At 39.6% G+C, this 24,197-nt stretch overlaps 1 protein-coding gene across 6 annotated transcripts; it reads left to right on the top strand.

The window, feature by feature from the left end:
* The first annotated feature begins 1,365 nt into the window (after positions 1-1,365).
* Positions 1,366-20,324, top strand: LOC146671004 (choline transporter-like protein 2). Of its 6 annotated transcripts, none has more exons than XM_085403152.1 (23): positions 5,794-6,101; positions 6,934-6,985; positions 8,400-8,448; positions 8,529-8,602; positions 8,694-8,778; positions 9,836-9,920; positions 10,740-10,853; positions 10,954-11,014; positions 11,662-11,782; positions 11,925-12,008; positions 12,100-12,212; positions 13,725-13,856; positions 13,962-14,061; positions 14,263-14,355; positions 14,801-14,885; positions 15,020-15,282; positions 15,388-15,482; positions 15,575-15,678; positions 15,789-15,862; positions 15,960-16,030; positions 16,416-16,504; positions 16,598-16,682; positions 17,143-19,473. In XM_085403152.1, exons 1-23 carry the CDS (start codon positions 6,090-6,092, stop codon positions 17,331-17,333), a joined length of 2,232 nt encoding a protein of 743 aa, XP_085259278.1. In that variant the 5' UTR covers positions 5,794-6,089; the 3' UTR covers positions 17,334-19,473. The 6 variants fall into 6 exon arrangements, with proteins under 6 accessions (XP_085259280.1, XP_085259282.1, XP_085259278.1 ...); XM_085403155.1 differs by lacking the exon at positions 17,143-19,473 and adding an exon at positions 19,480-20,324 and having other exon boundaries at positions 5,864-6,101; XM_085403154.1 differs by lacking the exons at positions 5,794-6,101; positions 6,934-6,985 and adding an exon at positions 1,366-1,534.
* Positions 20,325-24,197: the final 3,873 nt, after the last annotated feature.

The raw sequence follows: 24,197 nt of genomic DNA, 5'->3' as shown, positions 1-24,197 counted from the left end.
TGACAGATAATTTCAAAGTCAATGAACGCTACATTATAGTGAGATATTGTGTAATGTGAAATACTGTAAGCAAATGAATAAACAACCTAATTCGTGATAGACCTTTGACTCTGTTTTGTTTGAATCCAACTGTTTTTTGCAGATGTGCATAAAACATGTTACTTTTAGTATTGTTATCATTATCATCATTATTGCACTAAATATATTTTAAATAAAGGATACTTTGATATACACTCTACTGTAAGGTTGGAAATGTATTTTCTTCACCCTAAAATATGTTTTGAAATGTATTTTGGTTTGAAAGAAATATATTTTCAATTTCAAAAATATATTTTTTTGGAGCATCACAAATACAAAATATATTTACCATATATTTGAAATATATTTTGGCCAGGAAAAATGTATTTTTTTACCGTATGGGAACTCAAAAGCCGCAACATAAAAAAAGATGAATACCAGAGTGTTAGTGAGAAGAGGTTTTTTTTCTTAAATAGGAATACCAGGTTGGTTAAAATGGCTGATGCCACCAAGGCAAAGACAAGTGAGCTCCCTGGAAGCTTGCCTCAGGTATGCTTTTATTCACACCTGACTAGGTGTGCCAATTAGCACCAGCTGAAAACATTGAGGAGATTAGGGGCTGCAGAGGGACATAACAGTCTCAAACAATAAAAAACCCGACTTATTAAAAAGAAGCAACATAGCCCAATTCAAAAATCTGTCTTAAAACAGCTCTTGTCATTTCTTGTCTCTTCCTATGCCACAGTACATTTGATAATGTTATTGTTATTGTTTCATGATATCATGTAAGGGTATTCCCCTTCCACAACGCTTTTGCTTTCCATAGCTAAACTGTATTTCGCTCAAAATACTTGAGTGATTTCCTGAAGTAAATTTATTTGTGTCATGGATCTTCCTGCATTCTCTGGATCAAGGGGAGCTGTCGTGACTCATACACAGTGCAGAGTCTGAATAGGTAATGTTAAGACTGTAAGTTGAATTATGAATGAATAAATTGCTTTTTATAATTAATGTTGTCTTGGATTTCATCGGCCAATGAATGTTATGCTATGTCATTGCTTTGCTGCATTCTGGTCCAATGAATATGATTTTTTTCACTGTGAATTGGTAATAATATCCGAACAAATCATCAAGCCCTCGTTAAATATTGAGATGAACTGCATTTGCTGCATTGTTATAGACTGAACAAACCCTGTATCACTAACGGTACCAGAAATTAACCCAGTCTCCGGGAACATGAACTCCCGCCTTGGGCATCTGATTGGTTGAATATCCTGTCCATCATGGCATCCCTGATTTTCATTGGTCAGCGCTCTCCTCTGAGGAATCCCCCTTTAAACGTTGGCAGAACGGTCAAGATTTTGGAGCGGACTTATACAAAGCGAGCAAGTTGAGGGAAGCGCAGCACACGGACGTCTGTCAGGGCTGGAAATGCGCTTTAGTGGTCGTACGTGAGCATCTCTGGTCCAGAAGAAACATTCCATAATCATGGAACTGGAAGAGAAATCAAAATACGGTAAATATTTAAAGCCTGAAACGGAGACGCTCACTTCATTTGTCCAAAGTCCTTATCGGCAGTTAATGTAAAACCACGTTTTATTGCGTTTTTGGAGCGGCGAAAGTAGGTCTCACAATGGTCCCAGCAGCTTTGCTTAGTAAAGTACCTTTCCTCATTCTCGACTTTTAATTTTTCAAGTTAGCACTTTCTCTGGCGAAGTGTCGAACCCGTGTATTGTCACAAACTAACGCAATGTAAGCTAGCTTTTACTTCTGAGTCAACGTTTTCGGTTACGGCACGGGAGCCCTGTTCTGCGTGTGTGTTGTGAAAACACAGGATGCCTGAAGTATGCTGCTATATATTGTCAGGGTGCACAATGCCCCAGTTTGTGTTGTGCTTGTCCAGTTGCTGCCACATTCCTCAGACTGCTATGGCAGGCAGCTCAGCTAACCCAACGTGCATATAGAGCACAGCGTATTAGAAAATTCCTCAAACAAGTGAAGAGGGTCTCATTTTGTCCACCGAGTGCATTCAGTCTGCTTTGGGAAGGCTATCTTTAGTTTCATTTCAAACGCAGACTGCAACTACAGTATCAGTGCTTCTCTGTTTTGGCTGTTGTAGTTCGTAATCAGGTAATGTGGGTGTAATTATGCCCCCACTTATCCCAAAATACTTGTTAAAAATGTGTTTTTATTCTTGCACATAATAGTAATTGTAGTACAGCTTTCTGCTCAGTGAAATCAGTACAGGGGAAATGGTTATCTATGAAACGAAGAGTGATTTAAGCTAACAAAAAACATCAAACAAACAAAGTTATGCAGCGAGGTGTTTTTTTTCTTCCATAAAGTCTGTTTTTGGATCAAGAACATGTGCCTTTTGTACAAACTTCCAGTCTCTTCACATGCAGCTTGCAGTTTATACTGTTATCATCAACATGATCATAGGGAGGAATGAAAAGCGAGGCCAGATACTTCTGCTTGCAGTTCCTCCTGCTCTTCCCTGGACACTCCCTTTTCCACTTTGCTTGCCACATGATGGCTAATTGATTCAATTTACCTTCCACAGATTGCAATGAATATTGTGTATGTGTGTGTGCCTCTTTGTACAATGTCAGTTTGCTCAGTGTAGTTAGTTGTGAAAGTGAGTAAGAATGCCTACAGCCTCTCGAATTCTTTAATATCTTTCAGTGAATCTTCATACCAGCTAAAAGAAACAACTAAAAAAAGAAGAAGAAAAGAACAATAACCTTAATGTTCCATGTGGCAGAAAATGTCAGAACACACTATAGGATCTCCACCAGTTTTATGCGTTGGAGTAATTTCAGGCTGTAATATATGAAGAAACCTCAATGACAGGACCTGAAACAACCATGCAGCCTCGCCCTGGTGCAAGTTAGGCGTAATTACAAGTCATATTTAGTAGTGTAGTTTGAAACCTGATCTCCATGCCCCCCTGATCTCTCCATCATGTCATGTTAGACTATGCTGAAACTACATTCAGATTTTTTTTGGAAACATTTCATCCATTCACTTTCTTTTCATTTCACTTCGTGTGCTGCATTGACAAAAAAACAAAAACAAAATAAAAATACATCTATTATTGCAGCCTTCTGTTTGCACTGAACGGTGCCTGATCATACCCTTGCAGACCAATCTGGGTTATGTGACTCTGCTAACAGGTTTGTGGTTTTGTCAGCTGCTTTGAACTGCGAGAGTGTGAGGCACCAAGAGTGAGTTACTGGGTAAAAACTGAGCTATGGTCTTGTATTTATTCTCCCTGGCAGTGTCTGTGTTTGTAGCTCACGTCTTAATCTCACTCACAGTTCCTGTTATTATCATCACAGGACATTGTTCCAATTTGTGCCTGAGTGTTCACGTCATATAAACAAAGTTTTAAACAGCTTCATAGAGACTTACTGTCGTCAGCTGGTGGTATTTATAATGATGATTTTCTAGATAGGTGTTACAAGCCTAAGTTGAAATGAAATGTGTGAGTTTCACTTTGCATCATATCTGTAGCAGAAATCTCTTCCTTGCATCTGACAGCAGAGAATAGCAGTTGATATGCTCATCAGATGTAGTTAAAGTTGTTGTGCAAGTGCTCATTTTTGATGAGCTTAAAGATTAGCTGCTGTCTGAAAATACTTCAATTTTCAAAAGAAACCCTCCTCTTGCAAAAGTGGAGTCCAAATCTTTGCAACCATTTCCCAAAGGATCCAACAGTTTGCTTGCATTTTTGCGTGTGGTCATTGTGTTGCTTTTTCTGTAATACCGGAAATAGATCTGAACTTGGACTTATATAATCCACACCCTCTTTCTGTACTGACAGACATGTGGGACACAGACAGGAAGGGCTGTGACCTTTAGCTTCAGGATTTTAAGCTAGTGCAACCAGCGGCAGCCCTTGGTAACGTTTTATGCAGCTTGAGAGCAAGACAAGCTATTGTTAACATTTCATCTATTTTTACTTTATGCCAGCTGGAGCCTTTCCTAGCCACCATAGAGGAAGATCTAGGGTACACCCTGGACAGTCTGTCGCTGGGCTAACACAGAGAGAGACAGACAACCATATGCACTCACACCTAAAGGGAGTTTAGATTTACCAATGAATCTAACCAGAGAGAGTACCCAAAGAGAACCTACGTGGGGAGAAAGTGGCAACCCCAAACAACAACAAAGATGGGCAGTGTTTCCAATATTGAGATCAGCATATGTCTGCTGTAGGTTTTTACCCATTAAAAGGGAGTTTTTCCTTCCCACTGTTACTAAGTGCATTCTCATAGGGGGTTGCCTGGTTTTCTCTACATTATTGCAGGGTCGTTACCTTACAATATAAAGCACCTTAAGGTGAAGTGTTGTTTTAATTTGGTGCTATAATAAATAAAATTGAAAGCACTGAATTGTTTCTAAAGAATAAAAGTGTAAAATCTTATTTTAGGAAATGTCCTAAATGAATAGCAAGTATATCAGTCAGCTGATAAACAAAAATATAGCTCCACTTGTGTGTTTTGTGCTGCAAAGGGTCAGAATGTCCTTAGAAAACACTCTGAGAAGCTTTCATGTAACTCCAGGATGTGTGGGAAGGTATCAAGAAAATAAAACAGGGAAGCTCAGGAATGTTGGGACACACTAAAGAGTAAATGCTGCACCTGAATAAAAAAATACTGCTGAGAAGAAACAATGGAGGACATGAGCTTTAGCTTCAGTCACAACAATAATGCAGATTGGACTGTAAACGTCTTTGTGAAGGTTCATTGAAAACCAACATGGCCTTTCATTAGTAAGTTACAGCGCTTCTACATGTGGGAAATGTTATACTTTTTTAATGCTTCCAGTAAATGCTAGTGTGTCTTGCAGCACACTGGAGAGTATTTATCAGATTAAAACTTCAAATAAAAAATGTGCTCGCTTCATTTCCCTCACTGCATCGCCCCACGTGTTGTAGCAGCTGTCTGCAGATGGAGGTCATTTCTAATGAGTTACACATGACTGTTCGACCAGTTCCACCACACTTGATTCTAATACCTCAAATAAGTTTCCAAGGAAAAGAGCTGGATCGGTGTCGCCGTGCCAGTTATTGCAACGCGTTTTTGCTGTTTAGAGAAGTACAGGAAACCAAAGGCTCGCAGTGGTAATTCTCTTGTGCAGTAACATTAGCCAAAAAAAAGAAAAAACTGGATAGAAACTTTCATTACAGCTCCCCTTTTTTCTGGTTTCTCTGAGTGTCCGTGGAAAGCATTTGTGGCATTTAGTCTGTCTGTGGACTCTTTGTTAAAATGATGAGTTCGTTTAACACGCTCTGATTGCTTTCGGCTGTCGGAACAAACAGAAGTGGAGACCAAAATCATACAGGCAGAGAACAAAAAAAATCACTAGCTTGTAAGATTTATTGGGTTTCCCCAGTGCAGTAGATCCGTGGGAAGGAAACGTATACTATTTTAGTTTTTACTCAATACTGATGTGTTTAAGCTTGTGAGCTGTCACGTCGCTGCAGGTGACCATTTTACAGCCATAAATATCCCAAACACCTGAATTCAATTAGCGAGAGCATTTACGCAAACCACCCCCAGATGGAGAACTCCTCCTCTGTTTACTGCAAACACATGTTCCTGATCACATACACAAATGAACTTTAGTCTCCTCCTACTCTTTCACACACCCACACCTTCTTTTACTTCCAGCCTCTCTGTAGATGAGTTAAAGTTGCCTGCAACTTTACGCGGAAACAAGAGGGGGAAAGCAGGTCGACAGAAATCATGTTTGGAAGTGCTGGGGAGGTACTGTAGGGGGAGCACAGGTCAGAAAGAGGCTGCTTTTTTTTTTCGGGATAAACAAAGAAGTGTTTAGGGATGGGAATGTGAAATAGGTTGGGTGGGGCATTGGTTGTGCGGCTATTCAGGAACAGGTTGAACTGGTTTCCGACCAAACTACTTGGTTCTCCCCTTACTCAGTCATTTGTGGCAGCAGATAGGAAAGGTGGATGAAGTGAACCAGATAAAGAAGCTGTGAAAAGAAGGAGAAACATTTTTTTTGCCCAGGAAGGAATTTCAACATGCCTGAGGGTGGAGAATATTATGGAAAGAATGGTACTGACTTGTTTATCTTTACTTTTGCCTCAACTAGGCACTCCTTTCAAAAAAAAAAAATGAATCTAAGACACGCTTAGCCAATCTAAAGATCACTGGGTAATCTTTAGATTGGCTGTTTACCTTTCTTGTATAGTGCTCACACCTAAAAGTGCAGCGGCAGCCTTGAGACTAGGGGTGTGTTTGTGAATGTTTGTGTGCCACTGCCGGCAGTGGATGTGTGTGCACACCGATACAGGTGTGTGGCAAGTCTCTTATCAGTGTTTTCTCCTGCACTATTGTTACAAGGTTGAATATAGATAACCACCAGAGGTGCAGATCTCTTTCTTGGACTCAATCTGTGTATTTATACTGAAGAACAGAACAAAGTTAAAAACTAAACTTGTTTGAAATATGTTAAAGTTAGATACCAGAACACATACGAAATACAACATCTACGCTCACTATAACAGGAAGTGGTGACTTCTTCAAAAGGCTGTAACTGCTTGTTGCAACATAACCCCACTGATCACATTCATAAGTCACATACTTCAGAGTCACCACAGCTGTTGTGTTTGTCTATACTTCAAGACTCCATATGCTACACATTATTAATAGTGTATGTCTGGGCACTGTTATGATGTTGGTCTGAAGCTGGTGGAGATGTCTTTTTGTGGCATAATTGTCACAGTAATGGCAACAGGAAACAGTCCCTCCCAACGCAAGCTAATAGCATTTAAGTTTTCGTTAAGCATGAGCCAAACTGCCCTCCTTCGGCAAACGTTTTTATACCGCTGATTATTCACTGCACTGAAATGCTGACCTTTTTTTTTTTTTTTTTTTAACTCTTTAGTCAAAGCAAAGCTATGGACCCACTGATCAGGTCAGCAACAAACCAATGGGAGGTGAGAGTGTTGAAGTTGCCTCCTTCAGCACTGTTTCGCAGAAAGTTCTTTGTAATCTCATAGAAAGGTGATATGCCTGGCTGTGAAAGACCAACTGCCTTTTGTTTGTGAGTGTAAGACAAGAAAGAGAGCTGGCTGAAAGGATGTGTTAAAGCACAAAAGCTGAGCCGCTACACCAAAAACCATAGACGGTATAAACGATGGGTATGAAATGTGAAGCTAGTGTGCTGCTACATTAAAACTGTGGTTGCAAAAGACATTTCCAGTTCTATAGAAGTGTCTGGGAAAAGAGCCCAGACCACTGCAAACACTTTCCAATTGAGCTTTTGTAAATCTTTCTTATTTTAAGTGTAAGATAGGAGGATTTGCCAGGATATCCCCACTGAAGCACCAACCCTCACTGTCAGGTCTGTTCCTTGCTTGTTTACATCAGGCGTCAGGTTTGGGGTGCTTCTTGCGACAATTTAGCATTAAAAGTATAATTTGGATTAAAGAGTTTGTGGATTAACCATTAGAGAATTTGGACTGGAACTGGAAAGTGAAATTTGCTTAGATAGCAGACACACTACCGTCAGATAACCTGCAGCAAGCTCAAGTGTCTGCTTGAACCTGCAACTTTAGCTGAAAGAACAGAAAACATAGTCCTTATTATAAGAGACAGCATGTTGTAATCTAACCATATTTAGACAAAAGAAAAAAGTTTGCTCATTTTATGAACTGGGAAGTTGTTTGTCTACTGATGAGCATGATAGCTTTGTTTTGACATAGAGCTGTATTAAAACAACAATACTAGCTCCGCTGGTGGCTTTACACATGGGATATTTGCTCCTGCTGTATTATGAGTTTTATATGAGCTCCCGGTTAGTCAGCAGGGAGGAATTTGATGAGTTTCTGGGCGTGTCTGGCCTTCAGGGGAAGTCATCTGTGAGAAAAATGGGAGGAAGACTCTGGTGCACTGCTCCATGGCCTTGATCCAGCTCTGGTTTTAACATAAATTAATGAGCAGCTATTATAAAGATGTTTACTTAACCCTTTAAACCCCAGCGTATCGTATTTGATACATGTGTTTTGTGAGGGTTTTTTTTGTGTGACATCTATATCATCAGCGTGACTTTTTTTTTACCCTCAAAAATGATGTAAATTACATGACATTTTAATGACTAAATTTCAAAAATATGGCTTCAAGTGTGTTACAAATTAAAACTCATGTATGCAGATTAAAATTTGATATATTCTTATATTTTGTCTAAAGGTAAAAAAAACACTCCATTATTCAAGTCAAAATTCAAGATTTTTGGCAGTTATTTCATGGTTCAGGTTTTAAAGGGTTAAACCTCTCAGCGAGCCATGCTTTCAGTTGCCACAATGCTAAGAGCTCATTGATTGATCAATGCATTTCTCTCCTTTCATGCAGGTGAGCCCAGGAAGCATGACCCGAGCTTCAGGGGCCCAATCCAGAACAGGTGAGACAGAGATGTGGCTGTTACACTGTGCAGATGACTACAGAGGACTCCATTAACCATGTGAACTCTCTCCACTGTAGGGGCTGCACAGACATTGTTTGCTGCATTCTGTTCATTATTGCCATACTTGGTTACATTGCAGTAGGAATACTCGGTAAGGAGACAACACAGAAGCACAAATATCCAAACTGAAAGCAAGTTTCATAACCTTTATATCTCTCTTTTTTTCTTCTTTTCTAACCCAGCCTGGTCCCAGGGTGACCCAAGAAAGGTGATCTACCCCACAGACAGCCGAGGACAGTTCTGTGGGCAGGCTGGCACTCCACTCGAGTGAGTTGCTTTCCGAAGTATAGATAAAATGGTCTCTGCTGCACGATTTTTCTTAATTTGAGTGTGATTTTTAGGGTATTTTGAAAGTTTGAAAAGGGTGGAGTGCCCACTACGGGCCGGGGACGAGTTCCTGCCCCAAATGGAGGAGTTTAAGTATCTCGGGGTCTTGTTCACGAGTGATGGGAGAAGGGAGCCGGAGATCGATAGACAGTTTATTGAAATTGAAACAGTTGAAACGGTTTATTGAAATGTGTTAACATACATGGATGTATATAAGACAAAAGACAGAGTTTGTACAACTCAAAACAAGCTTGTTGGTGTTCGGTGTGTTGTCCCTAAAGATACATATATTAATTTATTTTTGTCTGTTTCTTTCATGTTCATTCCTTGAGTTAGGTGCCTTTTTTATGCCTTGATGGTTCATAGCCTAGTGTTAAGTGGCCAGAGAGTCTGGCTCCTTGGAAGCAGAAATGAAGGGTGGCTCAAAAGTTTTGGGTGGTTCTTTCGATTCCTCAGGCTTTTTTGTGTACCACCATCTAAAAAGATATACAACTGGTTTGAAAGCTTAGCTAGCTAACTTAATTAGGCAACATTAATACAATCAATTATGGCTAACAAGTTAACTCAAAGGTTTTCCTGGCATGTTTACATTAAGTTAGTTCCCAAAAAGTAGATTCTGTTCATCTGGACGTAGCGTTTTCAGTGGGAGAAACGTTTCGTCCCTCATCCAGGTGACTTCTGCAGTCCCAGCTGAAAAGAATCAATTTTTGGGAATTTCCTTACCTGGTACTATTATTCATTTGTGTTATTAGTGTTATTATTATTATTATTTGTATACTTTTTTTTGGGGTTGTTTCAATAGCCACACCATGTATTTTTGGAATGTGTAAAAGTAAACTGGAAAGTACCTAGCACATGTTAGCCAATTGAAAGGCAGGACCGCTGAATAATCCCTGCAAACACTGTTGTGACAGCATTGTGTTGTCCCTGGACAAAAATAGTTAATTAGAAATTTGTGTACATTTCTGTGCACTTTCTTTGGTCTTGTTCCCAACAGGAAGAAGCCCTTTTTGTTCTACTTCAACATCATGAAGTGTGCCAGTCCCATGGTGCTGCTGGAGTTCCAGTGCCCAACCACACAGGTGCCAACTCCTCTGTTGATGAATCTTTATAATATTTATTTAAACAAAAAGAAAAACACAATATACACTATGTGCTTTGTCGTGAAGGCTTAAAATTATGAGTGTAGAGTTGGGGCAGAGTTGGCTTTTTGCTTTTGTTTACAGATGAGGAGAAAAGTTACTCTCCCAGCCCCCTATCAGCAAGTTTTCTTTAGAAAAAATACATTTGTGATTGGCCAAAATAACAGAATTATTTCAGAAAACAAAATGAACAGGGTCAGTGTTTCTAGGCCTGGAAAAACTGACCTTTTTATTGAGCCATAGTACAAACCACTGCTGTGCTTTGCAATCCTCAATGCTTAACAACATCAACTGAAAACTGAGGGTTATTTTCCAATTTACGCACAATTTAAAAACTCCAACATGGGTTTGAACTGTTCTTTTGGAACATTTTATTGTCAAAAACAAAAGAAATCAGTTTAAGCTTAAAGAATTATTGACGCTAACAAAACAGGAGATGGATATACAAAGATCACAGCGGTTCCAGGTATCACGGGCTAGAGTGAGAAGTGTCATAAAGAAATTCAAAGAGCCACACAGTAGAAAACAAGCCTGCCAGTAGTATGAAATGAAAGCTTTCAAAGAAAAGACTCTCACCAGTGCACCCCCGAACAACGATAACTAGAACCCTGTACAGGAATGGATGGGAGGAAAAGCCTCACTTCTGTAGAAGAGACGGCTAAGAACAAGCGGAAGAAGGATTATTATTACATTATTTCTTTGACTGCTTTTGTGATGGGAATGTGGCCTGACTGTCCTGCTGTCCATGTTCATCTTTAGATGTGTGTGGAGAAGTGCCCTGATAAGTTCATGACATTAATCAAAGCATACGCTGTCAATAGTGACTTTGCCTACTATAAAAACTTCTGCGAAGAAGGAGTGACCAACACAATGGTGAGTTGTACTTGAAGTCTTCTGTACTATCTCGGGTATCGATATATTCGAATGCTTTCTACAGACCTTCACTTATGTTTTGGATATACTGTGTTTTTAGGGTGTTGCAGAAATCCTTAAGCAACGTCTCTGTCCTGCAATGCTGCTTCCCAGCAAACCCTGTAAGTAGAATCTCTAAATATGTGTAAATGATTCTTTTTCAAAGGAATTTTAGGGGAGTGGAATATTCATGCAATGATAGTATCATTGCATGATTCATGACCTTTGACCTTTACAAAAAGGCAAGCAGAGAGACCGTCAGATTTATACACACAAACAAACAAACCCATCTTACCCCATTTTTAACAACTAGACAACATAAATTGGATCTGATTCAATCACATCATTTGTGCTGCTTATCTGCACTGTACTTGAACTTCTTTATCTTTCTGCACTCCTTCCTGGCTGAAGAATTATAAAATATTTTAGTACTGTAGTTTAACAAATATCTAGTACAAATTATTTACTATTAGCTGAAAATGACACATCTTTTTTTAAAAATAATTAATTTACAAAAAGAAGCCCCACTATGAAAACATCTCACTACACATTGTTACATCCTGTGAGGCTGTGGGAGTACCTCTGCCTGGCGTTCTTTTCATTTCACCTGGATCAAACTGTTACTGGCCCCCCACCCTCATCGCCTAGCTTTTATGTGGGGACGTAACACACAGAAAACTGTATTATTCTTTACACATGTAGGGAAACGCATTTCATTTGTTTGTTTTTGTATTTTTGACAATGACACGTTTCTCTACTTTTCTTTCAGTCACCCGCAGGTGCTTCCCAGCTTTGGGCATGAAAGGAGGGGTGATAACTGTGGGAAACAGCTCCACATTTAATGATGGAAATGAAACTAGAAACGCCCAAGACCTTGTTGCTGGTGTACAGTGAGTATACATCAGTAGAATTTTGCGACACAGCTAGTTTTCAACTACATTACTCTCTCTTGGTCTGTGTCAACCGGCCACTACAAATAAAGTGTGATGAGAAATTCCTGAAGCAGATAAACACACGGGGCTCTCTCCACAGGAATGCCACTGTGGTAATGGAAGCTCGTCAGGTGGTGATGAAAATCTTTGAGGATTTCACACATTGCTGGTACTGGATCCTCTTGTAAGTAATAAACTCTCCTTTTTCATCCTTGTCAGCTCTGTTTGTATTGCAAAGAGATTTTCCTTAAATTGACCGTACCTCCTCTTTGCAGGGGATTGGTTATAGCCATGATCATCAGCCTCGTCTTCCTCATCCTCCTCCGCTTCCTGGCAGGGATCATGGTCTGGGTCATGATTGCCATGTTGGTAGCGGTGATAGGCTATGGTAAGGGACAAGGTGGAAAATATCATTGTGGTTCATAATGGCTTAGTAATCTGGTCCTACCCAGAAAGCAGGTCCAGACTAGCTGGTCAGTAAGTAAATCATGAGTGTCAGTATAACCGTGAGCATGAATTCAGCACAGCAGGAATATTAATGCAGGGTTGGTAACTTTTGACTGGGGATAAATTGTGAAAGTCCTTGTTGTCAGAAAACTGTAGTCAGTGTGGAAAAAATGCAAACTGAAGGAATTTGCATGAAAGGAAGATGCAAAGTTTGAGTGAAGTGACCCACAGCTGTGATGTTAGATTTTCTATTTGAATAAAAATGTGCCATTTGTTTAATTGAGTGTGAAGAAAAACACAGCGTCACTTCCTGTCATATCCTATCCTGATCCTTTCACACTAAAAGGAATGAGAGTATGAGACACCTTTGGGGGAAAGACATGTCTCATGCAAAAACAAACAGCTGGCAATGCTGAATTTTGCATGTGCTTACCAAGCGTATATTAAAAAAACACACATTCATTATTGTGGAAAAAGAATTTTCTCCATCATTACCAAGTCATTGATCATTTCACAGATTACTTCAAAGTATCTCTAAACAGTGCTGTTCACACTTGGCAAGCTTAGCGCAGAGTTCAGTTTCAGTGTCTCAAAAAGTAATTAACTTTTATTTTAACTGCTTTAAGCTTTTCTTTTTAACTCCTACCATCCACGTAACCCTCAATCTCTGCTACCTTGCTACTCTCCAGTGTACTACTGAAGAATCACTGACAGACTGATTTTACAGTCAAAGAAAAAGCAATGCAAGTTAGTATTTTTATGGCTTTAACAGACGACCATAAGACCGTCAACTGAAAACAAATCTGTTCTAAAGGAGTGGAATTGAAAAATGAATGTGGAGTGTTAGCAAAACAACTAGTTAAACTTTGCAGACTTGTTGAACCAAGTAATTTCTCAGATTAATCTGAAAGTGCTGATGTTGTCTCCTCTCCATCAGCTCATCCACAACGGCATGTGGGGAAAAAAACCACAAAAACCAAAAAAACAGAAATTAATACTCATTTGAAAGAGAGGTGTGCTGCTGTTTCCAATGGGATACAAGGAAAGTGTGCTACCAGGGATAAAAGAAAATTGTGGCCACAAGATGGAAAGATTGATGAAGCTAGGCTAATGTGAAGATAAACATCACTGTAAAATGATCTGCGGCAAATATAGTAAGAATGTTCTTAAGAATGATCTAGTATCCTACTTGACCTTTGATTTTACTTAATTGGCTTTTTTATTGACTGAAAAGAATAGTTTTTTCAGGGTCAGCAGGGGGCAGAGAGAGAAGTCTGCTGAGGTAGATGTCAAAGTTATCATTGTAACCGATTCACAGTTGATCTGACTCTTGAAATGAAAGAGATCTCCTCGTCTGTTTGGAAGCAAACCCAAAAGGAAATAAGGCCTCTTTTTCCACCTGATTTCCCAAAAAATTTATTTGCTTTTCTGTGTGCTTCCTGTTGCTGATTAGGTATCTTCCATTGCTACATGGAGTATGCAGCCCTGAAAGGAGAGGCCGGCGCTAATGTGACTATCAAGGATCTGGGCTTCCAGACAGATTTCACAGTCTACCTGCAAATTAGACAGACCTGGCTGGCCTTCAGTCAGTATACATCCTCAAAATCTCCATGGATTATCATCCACACTCAACATATGTTGATTAAAACTTGAGACACTCACATGATTTTTCTCTTATCTCCTTATATAGTTATTATTCTAGCCATTGTGGAGGTCATCATCATTTTGCTGCTCATCTTCCTTTGGAAGAGGATCCTCATTGCCATTGCTCTTATTAAAGAAGCCAGCAGGTCAGCCTTCATTTTAGAGCTGTAGCAAGTAGGAGAGAAACAGATCAATAAAACTTAGACGTTATATTGTTTATTTTAGAGTGACTCACAGTAATGGATTTAAGCGCTGCATTAAGGGTGCAGATAAAGAACCTGATACATAACTGTGAAGGTTGATGTTTGCATTTGCTTTTACGACTGATGCTGTGATCCTGTTTTCAGAGCAATTGGACATATGTTGTGTTCCCTTTTCTACCCACTGTTTACATTCCTCCTCCTGGCTGTGGTCATTGCCTACTGGGGAGTAACTGCTGTGTATCCTTTCAAGCTATTGTTCGTGGTAGTGTTGTTATTTAGGGTTGATGAGGAAATGAAAAATACAACTCTGAACTGTTTTTTTTTTTTTTTTTTTTTTTTTTTTTTTTAATGTTCTTGAAGAATTTAAACTTTTAAACTGACTTAAAAAATTAATGTGTCTATGAATGAACTGAATGAACAGTTGAGGTAAAGATACCTTAGACAGAGTCTGTGCAGGGATGATGAACAGGGCTGGTAAATTCACATTAAAAGCTAAGGTTGAAGTTTGATCACGCATACTCTGCAGCTGCGTGATTAAAGTTCACTGCATTCATGAACAAATAAACCAATCAAAACAGAGGAACATGCATATTATTCTTTATTATTAGTAGTATTATTATACACTCATAATTGTCAGTTTTGTTATCAGTTAATGATGGTAAGCCTTAACAGAACTGATCAGTTTCTTGTCCACGTCCAATCAGCCTATCTACAAAATCTTCAATGAGACAAATTGTGACTACTCAAGACAAACGTGTGACCCGGCTGTAAGTTTTTCTCCTCTTTATTTGTGTGTTAAATTTTCATCTCACTTCACTTCCATGCATGCCGCTTGGACTTAACGTTTTGGATTTGAGAAATACATTTGCGGCGTCACTAAATTAACCGTGTCTTTGTTCAGAACTACTCGACGAGTCCCATGAAAGCCCAGTGTGCTGACTCGAAGTGCCTTTTTGCTTTCTACGGTGGAGAGACCCCTTACCACAAATACCTAATTGCCCTGCAGTTCTACAACGTCTTCCTCTTCTTTTGGTGTGCCAATTTTGTCTTGGGACTGGGACAGATGACCCTAGCCGGGGCGTTTGCTTCTTACTACTGGGCTGCCAAAAAGCCAGATGACATTCCTGCTTTCCCAGTGTTTTCTTCTCTTGGGAGATCTCTCAGGTTTGTATCTGTGTTGGGTGAAGACTTTTAGTAAAACTGTCTTCTGACATTTGCTTTGCCGGGTCCTGAAACATACTTCCTGTTTTCATTCTTTAATTGTTTTAGGTATCACACAGGGACTCTGGCATTTGGCTCCCTTATCCTCTCCATCATCCAGATCATCAGGGTTTTGCTGGAGTATCTGGACCACAAGCTAAAAGGTTTGCTACATTTTATGGAGTCATAAATGACTCCATAAAAGTGACCTATTTAAGTCTAACATCTGTTAAAGGTTGATTGCTCTCATTCACAGGAGCCCAAAATAAGTTTGCAAAGTTCCTGTTGTGCTGTCTGAAGTGCTGTTTCTGGTGTCTGGAGAAATTTGTCAAGTTCCTGAACAGAAATGCGTATATTATGGTACGTGTTTCAGTTATTATTTATTCAAGTCTCTGAGCTGGCGTGATTAAAAGCTTGGTACTTATAATGTTAAATGTTATCTTGATGTAATGACTGCATTTGGCCTCTAGTCGGCGATCTATGGGAAAAACTTTTGCACCTCTGCCAGAGACGCCTTCTTCCTCCTCATGAGGAATGTGATCAGGTGAGTGTAAAATCATCACCTCATCAGAAAGCATTTTGTTAAATGTTTAATCGTATAAAGCTGACTGGAGTAAATGCCTGTTTTTAAATCCCTGCAGGGTGGCTGTGCTGGATAAAGTGACAGATTTCATTTTATTTTTGGGCAAACTGCTCATTGTTGGGCTTCTGGGTGAGTCTGCTTTTTGTTTATGTAATTTTTTTTTCTTCATGTTGACCATATCAGACTAAACCAGCATTTCCTGGAAAGATTGTGTCGACCCATCGCTGGATGACCGATTCAACTCACAGTTGCATAGCAGATGAAATCCTGCAAACTTACTGCAGGACCTGCTGGCTCCTTTAATAAGAGCAAACTTGCAAACTGTGGTGTTTTAGGATTTGTTTATATTTTGGAAGTAGGATTTAATTGGAGCTTTAAATAGGACTGGATCGCTTCCACTGATTTTATAATGTACAACGTTATTTATAGCTAATAGAAATTGTAATCATCAGCTCAGACTGTGTAGTGTACATGGGAATTGTATTTATATATTCTTTGGGGTTTCTCTCCACAGGGGTCTTTTCCTTCTTCTTCTTCTCTGGGAGAGTGAAAGCCTTTCAGAATACAGCTCCAACCCTGAACTACTACTGGGTACCCATCCTGGTAAGCAGGACTGAATTTCTATTTTTTTCTTTTCTTGTCTTTAATTGTTTTGTTGAAGGATAATGTTTGTGTGGTTGTTGTCATCTCTATCAGACTATGGTGGTTTGCTCATACCTCATCGCCCATGCATTCTTCAGCGTGTACTCCATGTGCGTGGACACTCTGTTCCTGTGTTTCTGTAAGTGACACATTCTCAGTCAGTTGTGACATCTGTATGTAATTCAAATTATCCACGCAAACGTCCAAACAGGTTCTTACGTGAAAGGGGAAAAAAAAAAACTGTGGAGGAAGGGCGTAATGTTAGGAATGAGCGAAATGAAAACTTTTCTCACTTTGCTTCTGGTGTTGGGCTGTCACTAATTTTAAATTGCATGAAATACGGTGTGCTACATTTCAAAATAACAGCCTGCTCCTGTTAGCCTGAAAAATGTTGCTGCTTGGTGATGAAGTGATACTTTGGGTGCTTTTGCTTGCTTGCCATTTGACTTTCTTTCTCTTTTTGTGTCTCCTTTCCTATTTCTCACTTCCTAATTCGCCCCCTCTTATTTCCCTTCCCACTTGCCCTCTAACACCCTGGTGTATGCATACATTTTTTTCACATTCACCCATTAACACAAAATAATCAAAAACACGATAAGGTGAAGACCTGGAGCGCAATGACGGCTCAGCTGCGAGGCCTTATTACATGTCGCCAAGTCTTCGTGAGATTCTGTGGAAGAACAAGGAGGAGGATCCATCTGAGCCCTCCGCTCAGCAGCAGCAGCAGCAGCAGCAACACGATGAAGGCACCCAGCTGAAACAGGAGGCTCAGGAGGAGGACACGGCTTAGAGAGGAGTTTGTGGGGGGAAAAACTCAGATTTTCCACTTAATTACAGGCAGAGAAAAATCCAGAAAGTCTTTTTATTTTGAACCCTTTCAAAGTATGAGCTGGGACTCTGTCATCTGCTCCCTTAACTTCTCTCAGATACTAGTACAGCTACAAAACACCACGCCTTAAAATGGCAGGGATTCAGCATTTTGCTTTAGTCCACTTTGTGCAGATGCAACCCTGCAAGTTTCAAAATGAATGAAGGAAGTTTTTCAGTTCAGAGTGATTTCAGCATCCTCCTGAGGTAATAGGACGTTGAACGTTCCCTAAATGGATTATCTAGGCTTGGTTTCGTTTGCCTCTGGTGGTCTTTAAAAACTGTTACATCCGACACTAAGTAGCGTTTTATACAGCAGCGGATACCACATTGTCTTCAGTAGAATTTCACAAACTCACAGCAAATACTGTCGAATACTATTTGTTATATTTAGAAAACACATTTAAGAGTGAAGCACGTGGCTTCATTTTTTCAGTGGTTCTTTTACTCGCAAGGCATCACCACAGCGATCCAATCTGCATATTTGATCTTGTGGATTTTGACACTGGATGCCCTTCCTGATGTAACCCTGCTAGGAATTTGTCTCCTCCCCAACTGGTGATCTTTTGCTTGTTAGGCAAATATTTTAACCAAAAGTAAAGTAGACTGCCTAAAAGTAAGCCTAAAGCATGGCTTGTTGCTAGGAAATAATGGTAATAATAAATCGAACAAACAAACACAAAAACAAACAAAATCACACTACTGTAGTACAGTATAGGACAAGAAAACTCTGGTTACAGCTGGTAACCAAACCCTGTAGAAGCTATAATCAGAGTTTTTTTAAACAAACTACTTTCTTATGTAATAGGGTAGTTTAATAGAGTTGCATTTGTGTCTTAAACCTGCTTTTATCCTAGCGGCAAGTAGGGGGCGGCGACTCAAGTTATATGGAAGTCTGTGGGAAAACAAGCCTACTACTTACTATATTTATGACCGCAGTAAATGCAATCCTCAAACTGATGATGTCATCAGTGGCTAGTGTGATATCATGATGAGTACAGAAAAATGATTAAACGACTAATTATGGTCCAAGTTACTCTAACAGACTTGAAGAGATCCACCCTCACACTTCATATCTTGTTTAAAAAAAACAAAAAACAAACAAACATTATACGATGGGAAGGGCCAAAAGTTGGGGTTCCAAAAACCAAAAGGTGATGTCATAGTGGCCATGCTCATGTTTTATATACAGTTTGTGATTGTTTCTAAAATAATTCAAATAAATCAGCACAACAGACATTATTCGTCACTATGGAGGTGGGGCTTAGCGAAGGGTCAACTTAAGCGAACAGAAGGGCTTTACAGCAGGCAGGAGTTTGGTATGTGTTTAATTGTTGTATGAATTTTGTGATACGAGTGATGTCACCTCACACTCAGAGATTTATTGACACTCGCTTCATCCTGTTTAGCGTGCTGAAAGCTGGCAGATGTTTTATGGCTATTGAAAATGTGAAACTTCAGTGAACATCTGGGTAAATGGCTCCCTATGAGGTGACTTCATATTTCTAACTCGGCGTTGCCTCCATAAAACATGCTCTCACTGCCACTAGCTAATAGAAACTTGAAGCCAATCATGTGCCTAATTGACAGCATTATTAATGTTTTGCACATTAGTGTTTACAGTTGATGCAAACAGAATCTTTTTTTAATACACTCAGTGAAGCACTTTAATCTATGTTCACTCTAAGCCATAACACATTTGTCTCTGTTTAATGAATGCTGGTGAGTCTTTTAGTCGTGCAATTTTTGTTTTGGTTTTTTTTAAACTGTAAATTAGCGTAGCTTTGCCTTTTAAAATATTTTTTTTAATGACTGTGTGTTTTGCAGTGCAGTTGGTTTAATAAACACAATTTAACCAGTGATATCTGTTTAATAAAAAAAAACGGATGTTTTTTTTTGGGTTTGTTTGTTTGTTTGTTTGTTTGTTTGTTTTTGCAGAACTGAAAGGTTTTCATTCAGATTTCCTACCTGTCAATATACATTGCAAAATCTGATGCTCATTTAAACTTATGCCAAGTCCTCGAAAGCATCGAAAAGCATTAATGTCCTTTTCTTTGACCTCTTTCCAGTGGAGGATTTGGAGAGGAATGACGGCAGCCCGGAGAGGCCCTACATGATGTCCGAGAACCTCCTCAAAATCCTGAAAAAGAAGAACAAGACTGACCCAGCTCAGTAGACCACTCCGTGTAGCGGGGTGAGATCGTGGACTAAAGACAACTGGGGTTTTGTTGAGTTTGAAGTTGGATAACAAGTTCATGTCATCGATTATAAGCTGTGTCTGCTGAATTTGGTTATTACTAAATGCTTCATAAGCTCTTCTGAACCTCAGTTTGGACACAGACCTAAAAATGTCCACATTCCCACATCTTGTTTCTTGCTGAAAGCATCATGAAGTCTGGCAGGTTTTGTGGATGTTAAAAACGTAGAGACTGCACGTTTATCAACTGAAAAAGAAAAATGAACAAACATGTTAGTGGTATGTAGAATTCTTGTTTTTTTTTTTTTGTTTTTTTTTTTTTTTTGTCATGTTTTACTGTTAATATTTGAGTAGTACGGGAAGGTACATATAAAGGGTCATCTGCTACAGTTTTGTAATATGATCGGTTTTTATTCTTGTATTATTTTTTTTTAAATATCTATAAATATGTATAACTTGTGTCATATTTGAATTAACAGTTAACCATGTAGGCACCAAAGCCATTACCCCAGCAGTCAGGTATACATAGTGCTTTTATACCACTTTGCCTAAAGCATCTGGTGCTGCGGCGTTCCTGTCATCAGCAGCCATATGGAAATATAACCAAAAGCAAAAAAACCTTGTATCTTGATAGATGTGCTGGTTCGGATGAGGGGATTTTTTTTTGTCATTTTTGTGAAGCTGAACTGTTTTCAAATAAAGCATAGTTTTCTATAAAAATCCATGTGACTCTTTATGTATTCATATACCGAAGGCTTTAAGGTGCTCCCAGTATTTCAGCATTGGTGTCATTCTGATAGACCTGATGTGACTCGTGTCTTTCGGGTACTGGGGATAAGCTCAGGTTAGTTTCCTTTCTAAGCTTAAATGGTCACACTTTCTGTTCCCTGCTGCAACTGAGAGTGTGACCACCCCCCCCCCCCCCCCTCAAAAAAATTCTATATATTGATTTTGAATAAATCCTTACAAAACTAACATATAAATGTCACATCTTTCCTTTTAGCTTTAAACTTGGAAAACATAGTTACAGTTTGTAGAAATCCATAAAATCCTAACTGCTGTTCTACGTTTGACCATGAGAGGGTGTGCATATCCTCACTACAGGTCATTCAGCGTGGCACAGTAAAATCACCTGTAGTGTGTAAATGCTGGTTTTACGTAAGTGTCTAATGACTAATGCGGGAAAGTCTGTCAGGGTTTGATAAAAATCAACTTTCTAGGAGTCATATCAACAACTCTGCAGTAATGGAATATGGCTGAATACTTTTAAAATACTCCGTTACGGTTCAGAGACAGGACCTTCAGTCAGAGAGCTGCCAGTAGACACACTTATGGAAATGTTTTAATGCAGAGTGTTTTCGAACAGGTAACAGGATGCCCTTGATTTTGAATGAATACACTGCTAAAAAAAATTAAAGGAACACTTTGAAAACACATCTGATCGTTATGGGGAAAAATCATGTTGCGTATCTATATTAATAATTTTGGGGGGAAATTTGTAGGAAGGAATAGGATGCCACAATGTTTGATGAAAATGACAGTTATCAAATTATAGAGGGCTGAATTCAAAGATAAAGGAGGGAACAAAATGACATGGCAGGCTCGTCCTTTTTGCTGAAATTTCACTGAAACTCAAGAATGGTTCTCAGCAGTGTGTATGGTTCCCACGTGCTTGGGCTCCTCCCAGATCTGGCCCAGGGCAACACTGAGCTTCCAAACAGTTTGACGTGCAACCGAAACATGATGTCGCAGAGTTCTTCTGTTGGATTTAGGTCAGGTGATTGTGGGGTCCAGTCAATGGAGTCAGTTTCTTTATCCTCCCAGGAACTGCCTGCATACTTTTGTCACATGAGACTTGGCATTGTCACACACCACGAGGAATCCAGGACCCACTGGACCAGTTGAGGGTCTGACACTGGGTCCAGATATTTCATCCCAATATTTAATAGCAGTCAGGGTGTCGTTACCTACCCTGCAGAGGTTTGTGTGTCCCTCCATGGATATGATTCACTGTCAGTGACCTATCACCAAACCGGCCATGCTGAACAATTTTACAAGCCACATAATGTTCTCCGAGGCTTCTCCAAACCCTTTCATGGCTGTCACGTGTGCTCAGGGTGAACTTGGTCTCATCTATGAAAAACAAAGGGTGCTATTGGTGGACCTCAATAATTCTTGTAATCTATGGCAAATGCCAGTTGGACTCCATAATGCCGGGCAGTGAGCACAGGGCACACTACAGGACATCAAGCCCTCAGGCCACCCTCATTAAGTCTATTTCTGATTGTTCGGTCAGAGACATTCACACTAGTGTCCTACTGGAGGTAATTTTGACTTGATGCTGTACTTGAACCTGTATTTTTTTAAGCATTGTACTTTGTTTTAAAGAATTCAAAGACTTCTCAAGCTGTGTTTATGGTGCTTGCACTTTGTCACGTTGACTCTGAGCCACCGCCTCAGTGTCGCTTCCCTCCATTTTCAGTACAGCTCCTCTGTGACACTAAGTAAATGTTTGAATAATGCCAATACTGAGTGAACTCCAAGTGTCACACCTTTCCTTCAAACCTGTCATCCACTGCAGCGCTACATGCTAGAGTTTCCACATGGACGATGAGTCATTCAAGGAAAGACATATCATACATGGTCGGAGAGACCACATGCAAAGAGGATTGAGATGCAAAATTCAGTGATATGAAGCCATGACACTATAAACACCTGTGACACATGCTACGACGCAGAACCGGAATACCATCTGCTACCTTCAAATCCATGCATCATTCTGTTTCTGAGTCAGCATGCACAGAGGGCAGGTTTGTGGTATTTCTTGGCCAAGACCTCGCTTATGTTACATTACCCATGACCGACTGATTTGATCTGCTCGTGGTTTGCGTAGATGCAGCGCGCTGATTCAGTAACCCACCTGACTTGCGGCATAATACATCATGCTCTATGAATACTTCCAGGGAACCTGGGTGAACAATGTTTAAGACCTCTGATCCCACAAGATGCTGTTTTCATAGCGGTTTCACGTCAGAGGTCCTGAAGTGGTCAACAAAGCTCGTTTTTTTCCTTCCAGAGAACACCTGAACAGCCCGAGAGTCATTTACAAGAGTGGTGGAGTCCTTAAGACTGACTGGTATGCACTCACCGTCTCTGTGTGAGCCTTCTAACCCTGAACAATGTAACACAGCTTTTTGGTAATCCCTCAGTCATTTCTAGTTCAAGCGCTTTTCCCCCCCTATTAAAAAAAGGCTGAGTAAAGATAATGAGGGCCGACTTCCTTGTTTTGTGTGTGGGATGCAAGCTAATATATTGCAGGGTATGTAATTTACCATTGTAAAGTTATAAATGCATAGAAACTATGAAGAACCACTTTACTGAATCAGTTAGCTCTTATAGAGTAACACCTTTGTAAAGGTAAGCTCAGTATTTCACTGTTATAGCTGTTCTAAATGCACAAGTTCACCATTTGTGGCTATAAAAGATTGAGACTAAATCCAAAATGGTGAACATGCTGTCGATAAACAACACATGTCCATTCCAGCTCCTGTCATGAGGTGATGCTTAGGGTGACATTCAAAAGGTATTCGTCTCAGGTGCTATGCAGATAAGAAACAGTCTGTCTGCATTCCGTACTGCTGCTGCACCTTTTGTGCGCAAGTCAACCTCTGAAGTCTTTGAATTCCTAAATCCAGAGTCTTCTATTAACTACCTGTAAATGTGTTTCTTTATGATGGGTTGAGGGACCCACTGGCCAGCTTTTCTTTATCCATTACTGCTTCGCAATATCATAAATCAATCAGGTATCTGGAGTCGAGAAGCAAATGCTGCTCTTTTGGCCCAATCATTAATCAAGACCGTACCGTACCCCGTATTCCAGATCAAAGCTTTTCCAGGAGAAACCCAGCTGCCAATCTCAGCAACATTGGTTGTTCTCTTTCTCAAGCATCACCACAATTCACTAGTTCCTAGTAAGACATCCAAATTGTTACTAAATGCAGTTGTTAGGAACCCTAACCCAATGACACTGAATGAGTGTAAATACAAAGCTTCCATTTCAGAAGCTAATAGAGGAAATCTCAAGTTTAAATTGTGATACAGTCTGCCAGACATACTTCAGCATGCAAGAAGATATGCATAGGTCTGAAGAAGTCTACAGGGGGCTGTTTTGTGAAGCGATGAGCTTGAACTGGATATATTTGGACCTGTGCATCACCACTTAGTGAGGACAAGTCATGTATGACATCACCCCAACAGTCTGCATGGAAGTGGGTAGACCCAGTTGAGAAAGGATTTTATTTTCCAAGAATGGGTTAGCTTGACTGCGTCACATCATTTTTATTTATTCTAACAGCAGAAAGAGATTATTGCAACACAGAAAAAATGTATTCATACTAAATTGTTATATCTCAAATGAATTGCAGCACTGTAGTGGCCTCTAATAATGTAAGCTAACAAATGTTTAGCACTTATACTTTTAGATCTGTCTAAAAAGTTTAAAAAAGCAATTATTCTATTTTCTTCTTTTTTGACTAAATTTTTTTATGTTATTTATTTATTCATTACATTTTTATCTTGCATTAATGTGAA

This window comes from Rhamphochromis longiceps, linkage group LG4 (assembly GCF_057381845.1).
Source record: "Rhamphochromis longiceps isolate RC_006_pf linkage group LG4, R_longiceps_female_GT1.1, whole genome shotgun sequence".
Taxonomy (NCBI): Eukaryota; Metazoa; Chordata; class Actinopteri; order Cichliformes; family Cichlidae; genus Rhamphochromis; species Rhamphochromis longiceps.
The sequence above is the reverse complement of the archived record's forward strand: the minus strand, read 5'-3'. Positions and strand labels throughout refer to the sequence as shown.

Coding starts and splice junctions, on each gene's coding strand:
- LOC146671004 (XM_085403152.1), top strand. Junction 11,015..11,661: donor GCTGCTTCCCAGCAAACCCT/GTAAGTAGAATC, acceptor CTTTTCTTTCAG/TCACCCGCAGGTGCTTCCCA. Junction 16,505..16,597: donor ACTACTGGGTACCCATCCTG/GTAAGCAGGACT, acceptor CATCTCTATCAG/ACTATGGTGGTTTGCTCATA.